The 17,681-nt window shown below is 40.4% G+C and overlaps 1 protein-coding gene across 1 annotated transcript; it reads right to left on the bottom strand.

Moving 5' to 3' along the window:
* Window positions 1–908: 908 nt before the first annotated feature.
* On the bottom strand, window positions 909–16,306 carry SUSD2 (sushi domain containing 2). The gene is made up of 15 exons (XM_054288880.1): window positions 16,168–16,306; window positions 14,748–14,952; window positions 13,267–13,418; window positions 12,643–12,810; window positions 12,246–12,420; window positions 10,661–10,862; window positions 9,549–9,634; window positions 9,064–9,332; window positions 7,996–8,139; window positions 7,448–7,603; window positions 6,860–7,108; window positions 6,281–6,553; window positions 5,617–5,802; window positions 1,345–1,435; window positions 909–1,036 (listed from the first exon to the last, which is right to left on the bottom strand). The coding sequence occupies exons 1-15, from the start codon at window positions 16,232–16,234 to the stop codon at window positions 1,024–1,026; spliced, it is 2,436 nt and encodes an 811-aa protein (XP_054144855.1). The 5' UTR covers window positions 16,235–16,306; the 3' UTR covers window positions 909–1,023.
* Between the last annotated feature and the right edge of the window lie 1,375 nt (window positions 16,307–17,681).

The following is a 17,681-nucleotide window of genomic DNA, read 5'->3' as shown; positions in this document are numbered from 1 at the left end:
CCACACAGACAGGAACACACAGCCACAGGAGCCCACCACGGCCAGGGACCCGGGGCATTGGCGGGCGGGCACGGACACGGGGACGTGAGGGGACACCCACGCTTACAGCGCAACACACACCCAGAGCGACAAAAAACACAAACACAGCAGCCAGCAGCTCCCGACCGAAAGGAACATCGCTGCTTTCTGAAAATGCACGTGCAGAAAGAAAGGGTTTGGACTGGTGGTTTGTTTGGTTTGAGTTTTTGTTTGTTTGTTTTCATCTACATGAAGATCCCAAAGGACAAAGTGTCAGGGTGGTAATGTCAAGCAATCGCCTAAACTTTTACAAAGTCTTTACCTGGTCTGTGAGACATTTAAATAATGGTAGAACAGCTTTGCTAAGAACCAACCAAAATGACAAACCCCTCACACTAACAGTTAAAAACCATTTAAAAAGTTGCTTTGTCAGGAACAGAAATAGGGCAAACATCCTTTGTACAAGGTACATCCTTGTACCCCCTTTACAACACTGCTGTTTAATCAAATAGCAACCCATACAGGCAGAGAACAATTTGCTATTCTAAAGGGGAACAATCAAAATACAGTTTGTAGGCCTTAACTGTTGTATCAATACACAGTGTGGACGCATCTCACTTTTAGCACACAGAAATCTCCTGCCATATAAAGTTGATTTTGAGAGGGAAAATATGCTTGCATTTCTTTTGGCCTTTGTGACATATATAGAAAGCAAAAAATGGTCTTCATATAGTAGCATGGCTTTACACATAAATTTTAATATCACAGCATAATATGCCACATTCTAGTTTCTTTGAGCTGAATTTGTAGTGAATGTAGCATTTTTAAGTGATGAAATACTGAAAAGCAATATCAGTGTTCTGTTAGCTTGGCACTGTGCTTTTTTTTTGTGACAGGTTCAGAAGTATTTAGTTCTTCCTCACACATAGAGTCTTCTTTCCAAGGGCTGGAACCTCATTTTGTTTCCGTTCACTCAATTTCGATTCCATTTTAGCTGGCATTCTATTACTTGTGAACACTGGAACAGAGAAGGATTAAAAATTTGTAACAGTTGCTAACAAAGTTCAGAAAATCAACCATATCTCCATTTCAACCCACCACCAGTATTCCTGGCAAAACCATTTTCATTCACTACTCTGCCCTCTTTCTCCACTAGTCAGTTTCACACACAGTTAAGTGTTTATACATCAGTTGCACCTTTTTTTAACCTGTAGCACACTGGCAATTTGTTGCCAGTGGTCATTACTAAATAATTGTTTAAAAAGTCATAGCAGTTGCTATTTCTTTAGGAGGTTCATTTGTGTTTTCAGTTCAGTCAAGGCTTACCTCTTCTTTGTGCATAAATAACCCAGACGTCCCAGGACTGCAAGGCCCACTAATCCAAATACAGTGCCAATAACAATTACTTGTTTGATAGCTGAAAAACAGAGACCAACCACAAAAAAACCCCATGAAGACTTTGATATACATTTCTTCATATCTGTTTGAATGCAATTGCATGACAATTTTTGAAATTGTACATGTAGTGTTAATTTTTCTGTTCTCTTTTTTTGTGGAACTGCCTCCCCTGGCAGTGGGATTGGACTGAATGATGTCCAGAGGTCCCTTCCAACCCTTTACCCTTTCAGATTATCTGAAACTGGTAAAGATTAGGACCTCACAGAGTTCCTACATTTAACTGTTAGGGCAGGTGGCTGCAAAAGCTTTGTAACGCAAAGGATGGCTAGTGGTTAATATGTAGTCAACATTTTGAATGTGCAATACTGATGTGGAACTGTCAATCTCAACAACTGTAATGGTTTCCAATCCTTATTCCATACGGTTTGATTACTTTAAATATTGCCCCTATTTTGGCATTAAATTTTGAAACTACCTTTGCTGCTTAATAATCTGCATAAAAGAGAAGTGAGTGCTCTGATGTGGGTACATTGAACTGCATCAGAGAGTTTGAACACACTAAAACACGAAAAGTGTCAACTTGATTCTGTGACTGCCTAACCAGGACACCTGAAAGAGAGAAAGAAACCAGATATGAAAAAAATTTTGAATAAAAACTATAATTTTGTTTTCTTATTCTACTAAGAAGTGGTAGATTACCATATAAGAATATTTGTAAAAGTTAAGAGATGCAGCATGTGGAGTGAACTGTCTGGGAGAAACAATGATTCCTGCATTTTGTATCTGAGCCTCAATACATCAGGGCTGCATTTTTGTCAGCCCTTCCTTCCATCACTTTGTCACACCTGCCCAACCCACAGCCTAGCACACAGTGATGGCATAACAGACACTGCTATGATCCTAGAACAGATTATTGAGCTGCTGATTTGGTTTATAGTGAAGTTTAAGGAAAGAAATGGGATACATAAACTGTTTCACAAGCATTGGTCCATCATCCAGTAGCTTCTTAACAAGGCTTAATGTTTGTGTTACACATCCTTCACCCAGTCTCTGCCAAGTGATGAGAGCCCACCACTGGCTAAAGTAGTTAGTCCAGTAGTGAATTGCCTCTGTTGTGAAATCTTTGTGTTTGAAAAAAACACAGAAGACTAATGAGATTTCTGACAGCTTTTCAAAATGAACAGCATTTACACAGAGCCTGAGACTGGAAAAGGAAATCTGAAAGTGAATAGAGGAGGAGGGGGAGAAAGGAGAATGTAACCCAAAAGACAAACAAAACTAGATTGTCCTTAATATCACCATATTGTCTATCTCAAAAAGACTCTATGTACATATGCTGCCACTATCCTATGATTTTTAGCTGGATGTTACATCTCATTTTACTAGAATCTCCTTTTTGCTTTTGCTGGATGGCTTCTTTGTTCTTCCTCTTTGTGATATTCTGTGAAGAGAGCTTGCTGTGGTACTGGCAAGACTTGCAGTGGGATTGTAATTAGAAGCATAGCAAAATAATTATTAGCAGAGGATTTCCATGGAAACTTTAGTCCAAGGACGCAAAACTCAAAAACAACAATATGCAGGCCCAACAACATAATTTGTATTTGAAGTTTCAAAATACCGAAATGGATTTTGTTAAATAACTGACATTACATTTTTCTTGTTTCCGCCTCTTTTTCTATCCAATTTTCCTGGTTCTCATACCTTTATTTTAAATATTCTCTTTTGAAAAGGCATATAGCAATTAAAAAACCTTGATGATTTGCAAGACAGAGCTTGAACCTGATGTGCCACAAAACTGCAGTGTCATGGACACAGCACTGTAAAGAAATACACCTGTAAGCTTAGAATTACAGAGGGCTGGGCCCTGTGCTCCTGAGCAGCATGAAAGAAATAACTTGACAAAGTGTGTGTTTATAGTTCACTTTCAAAGTAAAAAGTGACTGCTGATCACAGTGGCTAGGTCAGTGGTTGCCCATTCAGGCACCCAGAAATTGGGAAGGGCTGCCCATTAATTTTGTCAGCATTTTCCTGGTGTCAAGAAGGTCTTTATCACAGGACTTGATAAAATGGATGTTGGTGAAGCAGCAGCATGCTGCTGTGTAAGGAGGAAAACAATAAAGAAAACTGATTTCAGGAACAATAGATGTTGACAATACAAGGACCTTTTCTGTTCTGGAGAAGAGAAGGCTTGGGGGATGGAGAATAGAGAAAATAGCCAAGTAGAGAAGTAAGACAAGGAAAACTGGCACTGGATTTCAGCTGTGTCTTGGGCCAGGGGCAGAAATGTATTTACTGGAAAGCAAGTACTAGCTGTCCATGCTATAAAACTATGAGAAGTTTAGATATTAGTGAAAGAAACTTTGAACTGTATTGTCTCTCTTCTCTGTAGAGACCTGGGCCTGTCAATAGAATAGCCTTCACAAACAATCACTGACATCTAGCAGAGCACCTTATGGAAGAAAGAAAAGCAAGGCTAGCTATAAATGCCACTAGTAGGGCATAGCAGTAAGAAAAAAAGAATAGAGAAATTTGTATTTTATATTGTGTTGCTCAGTTGTTGGTGTTGTCAGCATCCTGCTGCTGTGGGCAGCATTGCCATACTCCAACTTCCTGCAGCTAATAAAAACCATCAATTTTGGTTCACATTACAAAAACTAGAACATCAAATATCAAATAGTAAGGAAGGTCTTTGTTGCAATCAGATCAATAAAATTCTTTCACACCTTGTTTTTCTTTGTCACCTTCCAGGAAAGCATTGGGAAACATTGTGGGTTTTGTTTGCTTACCACAAAGCTGTGTCACATCTCTATCATTCTGAATGCAATCAATCCCTGCATATCTTCCAGCTCCTTTCCTCTGATCTCACAGGGCTGCCTTTCTGTCCCCCTTTTGCTAGTGTAAATGTCAGCATCTGTTTTGCTTATTGAGACTGACTGGCTCTTATCCAGTATGTATGTGGTTGATGGCAGCAGCGGAAAAATATTCTTAGCTTTCAGCTTGGCAGAAAGTTTTGCCATTGCCTAGTTAAGATCTGGCCTTTGTGAATTTTTCTGCTGCCCAAACTCACTGCAGTTCATCTCACAAATATTACTAAGTTGAGAACTGCACTGGAAATGTACAAGCAATTGGTACAGGCAGCAGAGGCTGATGAAATGTGCCAGCATGACAGGAATTCATTGCTGATGTGAAATGCACTTCCCACATTTCTTTGGAAGGGTCTCGGAATGGAGAATCTGTTAGTATGAATTATTTGATGAGTGCTTTTGGGAGCTATTAACTCAGCATTGAAAGTGTTTCAACATGCCATCTGGCCTTGCACCACCCTGGTGCTTTGAAATATTGCCATCTTGAGGACATTTGGAGTGTATGTGGTGAATGAATAAAAAGAAAATTTTGGGCCATTTTCTGTAAATCATAGAGACAGCCTATGCTACTAAACTGCTACTAAATCCAACAATCCCAGGCTAACTGATAATCTATTAGTAGTGACACAAGAGGGGGAATAAATCTGTGCTATTTATACTAAATACTATTGCATCATTCACAATATTTTACTGCTATAGAATAATAGAATTATGTTTTGAGATAAGATAATATTTTAGAAAGAAAAAGTGAAAGAGTTCAACAAGTGTGGGCTGTGTCTGCTCTTGAATCACAGAATCACAGAACAGCTGAGGTGGGATGAGACCTCTGGAAGTTATTTTGTCCAACTCCCCTGTTCAAGCAGGACCACACAGAGTGAGTTGCCCAGGACCATGACCTGATAACTTTTGAATATCTCTAGGGAGGGAGATATTCAAACTTCTCTGTGCCAGTGCTCAGTCACAATCACAGTAAAATGGGTTTTCTGATGTTCAGAGGGAAGCTTCTGTGCTTCAGAGCATGCCTGTGGCCTCTGGTCTTGTCCCTGGGCACCACTGAAAAAAATCCTGGCTCCATACTCTTTTCACCCACCCTTCAGGTACCTGTACCCATTGATAAAACAAAAATACCTCCCCCAAAACACACAAAACCACCCTAAGTCACCTGTTATTTAGATTTGATTAATAGTCTTTCTAGAAATTCAGACGTCTCATGTCCAATGTTTTACCAAGTAAGAGAAGTTGCTTTTGTCAAGGGCCATCATGGTATTCTGAGATTGCCTTGTCCTTGATAATGATTTTTTTAGTGACAATATGTGATACCTAAAAGGCAACAGACCTGTTTCTTGGCTGCACTGGGGTGTGTCCCCTGACCAGATTCCTGACACTTGGCAGGTTCTCTCCTGTGACCCTCCTGTGAGTTCATAGCCCTCACTGCAGGTGAAATTGATGGTTGAGCCCAGCAGGTAGTTGGTACTATTCTTTCTTCCATTGGTAGGTTGATCCAGCCAGCCACAAGAGATCACTAATAAAAGAAACATATCTGGTTAGAGTATTTAGGACTTAGACCAGCAAATCTCCATTACAATGATTCAAACAGAATTTTAGTGGCAACTCATGGAAAAACAAAGATTTTTAAACTACCTGAAAGACAATACTGCTTAATGCATATAAAATGAAGATAAACTTTCTACACTGTGGTGTTATAGTGGAAGAAATGCAAAGAAATTTTTTTTTAGTTTGCCCAAGTATTCTATCAGTACAGAGATTTCCTGGTACAAAGATGATTCCCCAAAATCAGACTATTTATAGGTGCATGAACCTACAGTTAAGCAAAGCCTCCTCAAACAGTGTTAACTCTTTAGATGCCCAGTAGAAATATCTATAGTGCTGCTCCCTATGGGCTGTTCACTTAAGGTTTGGACTTGATGATCCCAGTGGGTCACTTCCAGCTCAGAATATCCTGTTATTCTGTAATGATGTTTTGTGGAATGTTGTATCACCTGGCTCTAGATGTTCTACCAGCAGCTTGTGATTCTGATGGGAAAGCCTTGTGGAACTTCCCACTTGAAGGTTTCTTGTTGTCAGGGCATCAAATCTGCAGAATGGGTCAGAGCCACAGCGTGAGACTATCTCTTCTAGCAGGGGATCAGCAGGGTCCTCATGAGGGGAGAACACGGGCAGGAAGGAGGCATTGTGCTTGTCCCCATAAAAGAAGCTGTCCAGTAAGAACTCCGAGTCGTAAGTAAAGAGAGAAGTTCCATTTTCAATTGCCCCTTGGGAGACAGAGAGAGAGATTCATGTATAACATTGCCAACACAGACCACCTTCTGCTATTAATGCAGGTGTTTATCTACAGAGATGTAGCTGGAGCTGGAAGAGATATAAGTACAAAGTGCTCAACATTCCATCATGGCTCTGTTTTCACTCCCCAGGTGGGTAGAGGAGGGCACATTTCTCTTACTTCCTTCTCTTCCCCCAGTACTGGTTGCTTGGCACAGACTTAATTTCCTAGTCCTTAAATCATAATCTGTCTTAAATTTGTAAAGAAAATGTAATAACAGACCATAGAAATTACTTACAGCTAGCTCCAAACTCAAACACCTGCTGGGGACTTGCATGAAATGACATGGTGGTTTTGTTCTTGAAGGTGTAGTCATCCTGTGGATTGTCATTCATTACTCCAAAGAGACCCCATGTGTGATTCATAAACTTCTCTGGGAGCAGAATTGTCAGGGTCAGAAATCCTCCATTTCCCCTTATTTCCACTCCAGACCCAGAAGAGAACATCACTGTGATGTTCTGATCAGGTGTAGAATAGAGAAAGAGACCTATAACCATGAGAGGAAGAGAAAACAGCTAATTATCTACAGTGAAAAAAATGCTGTGTTTTAGCATCAGTTTAAATCATCAGTTTTAACCATTTTTTCATAGAGCTTTTCCTCCCTTCCACTCTGAGCTGCACTCTGAGAAACATTTAAAGGGAAGCCACACCTTCACACTACAAACAAGTGAAAGAGGACACAGAAACCACGGACACTGAAGCCACCTAAAACACTTGACAAAAGGATGCTGAAAAGAGTTGAAATGCATGCACCTAGAGACACCTTTAACTATCCATGGGCTCCATCAGAATGGAATTGCTTACAAGGCTGATATGTGTAACTAACCTTTCAAGTCCATCCAAGTTTGTTCAGAGAAGTTGAGAACCCTCTGGTTCAGGAGGACCTCCAGGTGCAAATCCTCAGAGTAGCGCACTTCAATCACATCAGAGTTGTTCTCCTGCATGGCCACTGCAGACAGGCCTGTCCCCTGAGCCCCAGTTCCTTCCAAATGGAAAAAACCAACAATGCTATCAAAATGCATCAGCTGGCATTGCCTGATTTCTAGAACTGGCCTTCTGTTTCCTTATTGATGAGAATGGGCATGGAGAGAAATAAGAATTTTTTGGAGCTCTTAAACACAGTAGAAAACTTTACACTTCCATTAATCACACCCAATAAAAAACCTAGCAATGAAACTTTGATTGGGAAATTTTTCCTGAAGATGTTGTCTGCTTTCTGATTATCTTCAGAATGGTGACTATTCACAAATGGCCAAAAAAGAAGACTAGAGATGACAGGAGGATTGATGCTAAGTGCAAATCAAGCAAATATCAAATCTCAGTTCTGCAAATCTCAGAAGTTCAGAAGCTCTGCTTCCTCTCTTACCAACTTACCATTGGGAAAGTGTGCCTGCTGTGTCCTCCCTTGCACTCTCAGGGATGTGAGATCAGACTCTACCAATGTGTATTCTCCTAGGCCATTGAAGGTGAAGTTCAGACCATCAAATGTAAAGAAATGGGGATCCCCAAAAGCAGATGCTATTTTTAAAAACAAAAAGAGAATTAAGATCAAGCAAAAATCACAACCTGTTACTCCTCAAGTTCATGAGAAAGGAAAGAGAAGTCTGTCACATGCAATCTATGGGGAGATTTGGACATGAGTACAGAGCTATTGCTTTATCTTTGCATCCATATCCTTTGCACCCTTAATCCCTTTTTGCATTTCCAACTTCCATGTAAATTGCTGCAAGTTCCTACTAATTTATCTTCTTTTGTATGCTTTAATCTGTATAGTAACTAATACAATGCACCTTGCCATCAGGTTGTAAAGTTGTATTTTCACAAATTCAAACTCTACTTCTGCCAATACTTTTGATGGGGTTTCTTTAAGCAGCCAGACCATTCATTCATGACCCCTAACTACCTAATGCAATGCCCTCTACAGTTTTCTCCTTTTTTCCTGATGCAAACTTCTGCCTCTTGGTAATTATTTATGGGAGGCCAAGTCCTGCTGGACACCTCAGCATCTCAGCAGCATAGAAGGCAAAATGTGGTAGCAACAGAGATATGGCAAGACTTGAAGACTGATTTAAAAGCAAGCAGGAGAAAACCAGACATCTTGTAAATTGTAAAACTTTCTTGTTTGATATGAATGTTTCTCACCATGACAGCTTTTCTAGCTGCTTCCTAGCTGTCATTAACCATCTCTAACCTCTTTTTTTTTTGCTTTGGCTGTTTAGGTTCCAGGGGTGAGTGAAATGCTCAACATCAGAAAATCTTGCAGCACAATTAAAAAACACATACAGATTTTGTAAGTGATATATCAAGAGAAACCTTCCATGGATTTTTTTCCAAAGAACATTGTACCCTCACCATTGTCAACTCATATATGCACATATACAAATATTCTAGAAGCCAACACTATGAAAAATCTACTCCTTAAGGAAATTCTGGAGCCCTTACCAGCTCGGGGAGGGCGGTACGTCCTGCAGTCACTAGAGGGCCGCCTTTTCATATAGAAGTCGCAATTCTCAGACCACAGGCAGCAATAATAGAAGCTGATAACATCATAAAGCCAGTGGGAAAAGCCAGGTATCCGGGGAGGCTTCAAGAAAGGCGGTGAGCCCCAGTCGTGTCCTCGATCAGGTGTGCTGCCTCCGGTGGAGTCGTATGTGAGGATTTGGGTTCCCGTGGAGTCATAGCAGCACTGCTGTCCAGCCCCATACTGGGGACTGATTGAGAAAAGCAGCAAGAAAATCATCATTTAGCTCTGTGGGGTATGTTTCTATTTAGGGGTTGCTTACTGACTTTTTATGGATACAGCTAAATATTTTGTTTGCCAAGCTTTATCTGATATCCAGTTAGATTTCACCCCGACTTCTGTGATGCTGATGTCTCTGAGGTGAAAGGATTAACCAAAAAAATGTGGCTTAAAAGAAGTTCTTTACCTGGCTTGAATGGCTCTTACACAATGCACAGCACCAGGATGATAAGTACACACACTCCCCTTTTCAATGTCACAGCCATAATCTGTCTGAAAAAGATCAATGTTCACACTTAATGGGGTTCTTGCCTCATTGTCCTTTCTGTTCTTACGTTCTGTTCCCACCTTTTGTATCTGACATGTGTGTAAAGTTGACATGAACTGGTTAAGGTTGTGTTGAACAGCGTGGAATGATAGGAAAAATGGTGAATTTTATACTCAAGTGTCTGGAGCACATGTCTGACCTGAACATTTTGCAGTCTGTTACAACAGACCTTGAAGAACAAAGGCAGCCAGATGGGAATTCAACTGTAAGTGTACAACAAACACGGACACAGAGTAAATGTTTATCCTATGTTCTTAGATAGAGGCAGTAGACCTATTCTTTATCTTCACAAGCTTTTACACATCATGTTTGGAGCTTCATAACCAGAATAGTAACAATATTTACTTAAACTTTTTTTTTTTTAAATGCATAACCACATGCCACTATTTGGTATCATAAATAGGAGAGGAAGTCACTCTCATCTGGTCCTCAGATCAGCAGTGTAAGTGAAAGTGTAGACTGAATGGCAATTGATTTCTTAGCTTTTGTCAGTTCCTTGATAACAGTGAAGCTGAGAAGGAGGAAGGAAGCGGGATAAAGGAAATAATGGATTAGAGCTGTGATGTACATGGCAGAAGGGTTTGCAGCAAAGTATGAAGAACTAGGCAGAAATAGTTTGTCACAGCATGGGATATCACCTTCAAACACAGACTGTGATCTTGTAGGATCTCGAAGAAGCTACCCCTGCTCCCAGCTCCACAGAGTTTTCAGTCTGCCATTGGAACTCCTGTTTTAATTCCCTGTTTGAGTGTCATTTGCATCTCCTATTCTATAGGCACTTGTATTCATACTGACTAGATAAGCTGTATTTACCTCTGCCATTTGATATGCTACTTGGGCAAATTTATATGTAATTTAATGTCCTTGTAATGATGTTTAGAGAGGGAACAGGGGTGTGTGTGTGGAGTTTGGCAATCCTAAAGCTTCCACCTGGAATTGTAATAGGCCAGAGGGATCAGTTAATAACTTACATGGAACCTGCCAGTGTCAGCTCTTGCCTGTGCCAAGGTGCAAGGGCAGTCTATAATTTCTTCCTTGAAGTTTGGAAGCAACTCTTCCTTTCTGTCCCATTCCATACATTTTGCAGTTGCCCATGCATTTGGGTCATTTCTGAAGTCTTTCTCAAGGTGCCAAGCCAATGCATGGTCTGGGCTCCAGATTGATGGAATATTGCTGGTAAAAAAGAGAAAGAAAAATTAGATCTGATAGCTGAACAAGCACTGTTTTGACAGTAGCACTGTGGCTCAATTGCTAATTATAATTTAAAAGCATTTTTGACTTCCAAGTTATTTCTTTGCAAAGCCCACTGCTCTCTTTTTCCTTCAAAAAGTTATGGCACATCAAAATTTTCCAAATTCAGAAGGTGGCAGGACAGCATGCAGCAAGTACGCAATAATCAGAATACATTTTAGTAATCATGATTCTGGCTTACATAGATCCTTTTAGAGGAAGGTTTTGTATTCATGCCTTTTGACATTGTAATTTCATTTAGGCCAGAAGGAAGAATATCTGGATTCTTTAACAAAACATAACAGCAGTAATATCAGGACTAATGACTACAGAAACCATTTAGAATCCTTGAAATGTTCCAAAGCCACTCTGCTTTTCCCCCATGAAAAAAAAATCTATACAAAGTGTAATAAAAAGCCCTCTAGAAGGGGAAAAGGTTATCCTTCTATGTTCAAAAATGTTCTGACATATTAGCAATATGTTGTAACACTGAAGAGGTGGCATTTATATACTCACAGAGTGTACACCATCTACATCATACCTGCAGATATGGAAGAATTATGAAGGAATATCCATGGAGCACTTACACAGGTAGTTCACCAAAAATAATGGGGAAATATGCAATGAAATAAAAAAATGGCCATAAAATTTGAAAGAATGCAAAAACCTACATACAAAATAGAAGAGGAAGGCCTGTGGCTGCAGTGATTGAGTTCCACAATTGACTCCACAGCTGTCACAAAACAAAAGAATCAGCAGATCCTGCTCTGCTGAGAGCAGAGGGGTTTGGCTGCAGTAATTTTCTTCACAGCAGCCACATTTTGGATCTGTGACCAAGACAGTGCTGATAACACTGATAAACCAGTGCTTATCTCCTGCTGGCACAGTGTCAAGGTCTTCTCTGTGTCTCGTGCTGGCCCTAGGGAGAAGGCCAGGAGGGAGCACAGCTGTGACAGCCAACCCAAGCTGACCAAAGGGACATTCCATGCCCTAGACCAGCATGTCCATCAATAAAACTGCAGGGGTGTTTTTCCAAAGCAGCTCTTACTGGGTGACTAACTGTGCATCAGTCTGCTCATGGGAGACTTCATGATTCTTCCTCCATGCTCCTCTTTACTGAGTAAACTGTCTGTATGTTGACCTATGAGTTTTTCTCACTTTTGACCTTCCAGTTTTCTCCCCATTTTTTCCCAGGAAATGGAGCCTGAGTCTCAGTTTTGAATGCCAAAGGAGACAACCACTTATAAGGTAGCTATTATTATTATTATTATTATTATTATTATTATTATTAGTATTAGTATTAGTATTATTATTATATTCACTTGCCTCTGCCCATCAAAATAGTTGCTGGGTATAATTCTCAAAATTCCATAGTCCCACGCACTGTAATTTCCCTCAGCAGGTACAGGAAGGAAAGAATATTTCCCTGTATTGGGGGTTTCTCTTGCCAAAGTATAAAGGTATTTCCATTCAGCCCTCCAGTTTTCTGAATAACTGTCACCTGTCAGATAGAGGAAAAGGGTTTTGGATGCTGGAAAAGAGCAATAGCCACAAGATTGAAATGAGATGTCTCCACCCATATATAAATGAAGAGGAAAAGCTGACATTATTGTAATCAGTTATTTACACTTGCAGGTTGCAGTGAAAGTGATCACAAGCTGTGCAGAGCTCTGCACAAGAGTTCTGTGTGTGATAAATGCTTGTAGGAAAAGGGTCACTTTACCTGTTTCCTGGTATCCCCAGACTTCTATGTTGACATGAGTTGTTTCAAGTGTCTGGTGTGTCCATGTAAGAGTTAAGTTTCCACCAGTGTTGGAGGTGCCATAGTATTGCCATTTTGTCTCATTTACCAAAGTGCATTTTTCTCCATCTGAAACTTTGCTGTGATGTACTGCATTGCAGAGCAGAAAAAGAGGGCTAATGACATTTTGGCTTTGCATAGTCCTGAAAAAGTGCTACTCTATTATTTAAGATTTAGCAGGACTTCCCCTGGGTATGTTTTACACAGCACAGGATGCATGACATGAAAAGAATAAGCTGAAGCTGAGAGAATGGAACCCTTACTAATACTTGCAGTCCTTAGATTACAACACCACAATGCAATTATTTGAACTGTTTTGGTCAACCTCATTTTTAAGCAGGACTTTTTATCAGTTAATGCTGCTGCTGCTACTCAATTGCTGTGAAAGTTCATCTCTCAAAAGATGAATTAACATGAGGCCAGTGAGATTTTCTTTTCTGAGGCTTGCTAAAGAAGAATAAAAGGGATGAAAAGGAAAAGACTTCTAATCTTGCATGCGTGGAGGAAATATATAGCAAGAAGAGGGATGCTGTAGATATAAGTAACCTGATAACCAAGTTCCAGAGTAGGGAAACGTTGACCCAGCATCTGTAGAAACTTCAAAAGGGATGAAACCAGTCTCATAAAGCAATGGGGAGATGCAGTGGGCTTTTCCATCCTTGTCAATATAGCCACTGGTTGTGATTTCCTTCTTGAACCTGTAGATGTTGAAAACACTTTTTAGTGTCACCATAGATAGAAGGAGAATTCTGAATATTCTTCAACAAGCAACCTTGTGTCATGAGGGGATCATTTCAAGTCTGGGGCTGTTTTGCTTGTAGCAGGGAATATAAACTGGAAAATTGTGCCATTACGTCAATGTGAATTCTACTGCGAACTGCACAAATATCCAGCAATCCACAAATGTTCAATTTACTATTTAATTTCTGGGGGAGAGAGATATGATAAATTAACAACAAAGGGGCAACAGGAAGAGGAAAATAATGTTACAGCATTAGTAAGATTACAGGGTGGCTAACAATGGCCATGATGCAGTTATTGCAAATTTCTGATTTGTTTTTTTTTCCCCTGGTAAGTCCTGTGAGGGCAACAAAAGGAATTTCATGCTGTTGTAGCATTTCTGTTGCAAAGGTTAACTCAGAAGGCACTGATTGTTATTTAACCATTTGATTCCAGTTAGGGCTCTTGTCCAGAGTCCTGGGGATTAACCCCACCTGTGACTTTTCAAGACTGATATACGGGGACTGAATATCTATTCCAAGTATCAGAGGGAGCTGGGGCCTGCCAGGAAATAGGACCTTTGCTTTCCTGCACTGGAATTTGCCTTGGCTATAATTATGTAACTCTGCAGGTACTTCGAAGAGCACAGTTGTGTTCTACAGAGTGAATGCCTTGGTCAAAGGTTTTCCAAATAAAGAATTGAAAAACTTTTCAGGTACTGCTACCCAGATGGGAAGGACTCCAAAATCTCACTCAGAACCTTCTGTGGAAATAATAGCACAACATCTGGGTCATCAAAATTCAGTGTACTGTATGTATTGCACGTGCCACATGCACCTAAGTGTGATACAGGCTGACACATTTAGGATCCACAGCTTTATCTTACAGGGTAAACATCAGGTGTCCTACCTACATCTCTGTCTTGCTGTTTTCTCATTCAGATTAAGAAATAGATACTTCTTTCCCATGAAGGGAAACGCTAAAGAAATATTGACCATCAAGTGCCCTGAAGGGAAACTTTTCAAAAAGTCACTGTTTTAATATGGTAAGGGAAGAATGAGCAGAGTTATGATTGTACCACACAATAACTCCACCTAAAAGAAACAATCCTGTGTAGAAATACAGTCCACAGGTATCCTTGAGGGTGAGATTGAGCAGAACTTTTGTACATTTCGGGATTCTAACAACTTTACAAAGTTTTCACTCCTGTATAGACTGGTCTTGTTTTGTGGTAATTGCCTATTGCTGGAGAGTGAGATTTTAAGTTTTGCCTCTCTTTGGCAGAGGAATATAAAATCATGGCCCACCTGCATTTTAGCTTAGAAGAGGGATCAAATGCTGTGTTGTTAATCAAAAAGTCTTTGCCTCCCATAAGAGATCCTGAGTATGGAGAAATTTGAAGACAAAATTCTTTATAATCAGGACAGCATGTCCCCAAGGACTGGCATGTCACCTGGCAAGAACAGGTACCAAGCAGCTCCCCACATCTCTGTGCACAAGAGTCTTCAGCTCCTTGTTAAAGGAAGAAAAAAAGAGTCAGGAATGTTATTGAACTCTTCTAGATGTTCTCTAAAGCACAAGTACATCATCCAATAGACTGCTGTAAGTAAATAAAATAGGCTGGTTATGTTAGTTTAGGAATGTATTTAGGTGAAGGTTGTTATCACCTGCACATTAAGGTTGCTCCATTTTGAATAGCAAAATACACTTATTTACCTCCCAGAGAGTACATAATTTCATTAATTCCATGGGTATTTTTGCATGTAATAGACAGATAAATCTCCAGAGCAGCCCCTCAGTGAGTATCACCAATTACACTTATTTCTGGGGATAATTCTTAAATGTACCAGAACCCCACCATCAACCCTACATGGGAATCATTAAGAACAGAAAGCCAATGCTCTTGGAAAGTTAAAATAAGCAATGAAATGGGCTCCAACACAAGTTTATTAAGAGAAACTGAAATGTCTTTGTTTTGTGCATTTGATTTGAGTCTGGCCTTAACAAGGCAGGTACACAGACAGGTGAGGAGGCTCTTGGCTTACAGACTGTCAGTAATTGCCGGACATCACATGGAAAACCACTCAACAGTGAGAAGAAGACAGACATTACAGTAGCACTGTCAAAAATAGCTGGATTTCACAAAGTTCAGGGGGAGTTAAGTGAGATGAATAAGCTGCAGAGACAGCTGGGAGTACTGAGGACCTTTTGGGAAGTGGAATTTTGCAAGGATAACAGTGTTTGGGAGCTGTATCAAGAATACCATGCAATGCTGAGATGATCTAGGTAAGTATCAGAAATTCTAAATTTGGACATGGATCTTACAAAATTGGAGCCAGTTATGAAAAATAAACTAAGGGAGGATTGATTATTTGGGAGTACACAAGCAAGAAGAAAGGCAGGGATCAAGGTGGGTGGTGAAGAACAAAAGAGAAGTAAAAGCACTTGTCCAATATGGGAAGCTGGAAAGTTTTTCTCTGTCTTTAAATATATTTACTGCATTCTCCAGATTGTCTATTTACTTACAGAAGAAATCCACTGACCTGCTGGAAATTACAGAGGAAGGGATTGAAAATGAAACCATGCAGGTAAAAGCTGGCCTGTGTGCCTTTGCTTTATCTTGTAAAAATGGCATCAACAATTTCTTACCAAAGTAAGTGTATTCTGAAGTAGACAAGTCAAAAAAATTTGTAGTTAAAAGCAGCAAAATGTTTGAAAATCACTTACCTGCATTCCAAAGAGCAGTGAGGGTGGAAAGAATGAAGAAAGAAACATCTAAGCCAAAGAATTTCATATTTTGTCCAGATGATTCAGGATGGCTGATTGTGGTAGTCTTTGTGCTAGTCTGGGAAAAGCCTTTAGTGGAAACGGGTGTCCAGAAATAAACAAGATTCTCTCTGTTCAAAGGTTTGTTGTAAATTACTGAAGCAAAACAAACTGAATGAAATGCTCCATTTCAGAGGTCATCTCCAATCAAGGAAAAGATTGAAGGGGAGATAGCCACTGCAACTCCTTCACATTAACAGTCAGGTTTTTCTGAAAGGGAGGTAGATGTTTATTGTTTTACAAGCATTTCTGCTTCAAAGCTCAAGGCCATGGGGTCATTGGCAAAAGTTCTATGCTTTAATTTTGCTGGAGGAACTAAAACCTGTTATCACTTAGAAGAATGATAAAGAGTACATGCTGACAGTACAGTTCAGTTCAGAAGATAATGAGATCTAGAGGAAGCATGCTTACTGCACTGGATGTGACAGCATGAGGGCTGATTGAAGTGAAGGCAGACCCTTCTTTCCCCTCATTTTAAGGGGTTAAATTGAAGGAAACTCACCCTTTTTCATCATTTTAAGGGCTTAAATCAGAGGGTTCCCCTCCATTTCAGTGCACTTCTGCCTGTTCCCCAGCACCACGTCTCTCGTGTGGGAGCAGTCCTTGCATATATGCAATTTTGGAGGTGGAATTGAAATTCCAGCAATGTTATCCAGGCAGAGAATGGCAGCAATGACAGCTCCTTTCCATAGGAAGGAAAGCACGTAGCCCCAGTGTCTCAGGTGCAGGTGACAGGCTGTCCTGGGGAGCTGAAGTCTCCAAATCCTCTCTGTCCTGGCAGCTTTTGTCTGGGGGCAATCCTCGGATATATTGAATTTTGTGGGTGGAATCCGAGCGGCGGGCACATGAGCAGAGGCTGAGATGACTCGCTGGTGGCACCTGGTGACTCACAGCGCTACTGCAAAGCAGAAATGAGCCCTTGAGCAGCCTCGCAAGGGATATTCGTGCTCAGTGACTGCAAACCATCAACATGCACAGGAACAAGGAACTGCAGGCTGGAGCTGGGCTCTGGAAGCAAGGGAGCTGAAAGTGTTTATTTAGATAAACCCATATGGAGAAATTCCCTTTTTGTCTCATCAGTCTGGGTCTGTAGGACTGAATTTTTGCAATCAAGAGACAACAGAGTTGTTAGTAACACTTATCTCAAATCTCTCAAATGTTGTTATCTCTCAGAGAACTGGGCCAGCACTGAGCTACTCCCATGTGCCTGGAGAGCTTTGGGGAGGGCAAGATGATGTCCCACTTCTGTCTGGAAAAAATGGCAAGAAAATAAAAAGTAATTTCCCTTCTCTCTCTCTGACCCATAACCGAAGAAGTTCTGTACGACAACATGGACATCACTGGTCACCCCCAGTTTGGGTGAAATATTAATATTGTTTATAAATATTCCCTTTCTCTGCTCCTTCACTGCTCCT

The sequence above is a fragment of the Melozone crissalis genome, unplaced genomic scaffold (genome assembly GCF_028551555.1).
Source record: "Melozone crissalis strain CALT ecotype California unplaced genomic scaffold, PUWL_Pcris_2 ptg000063l_1, whole genome shotgun sequence".
NCBI classification, from domain to species: Eukaryota; Metazoa; Chordata; class Aves; order Passeriformes; family Passerellidae; genus Melozone; species Melozone crissalis.
This window is presented reverse-complemented; position numbering and strand designations above follow the sequence as displayed.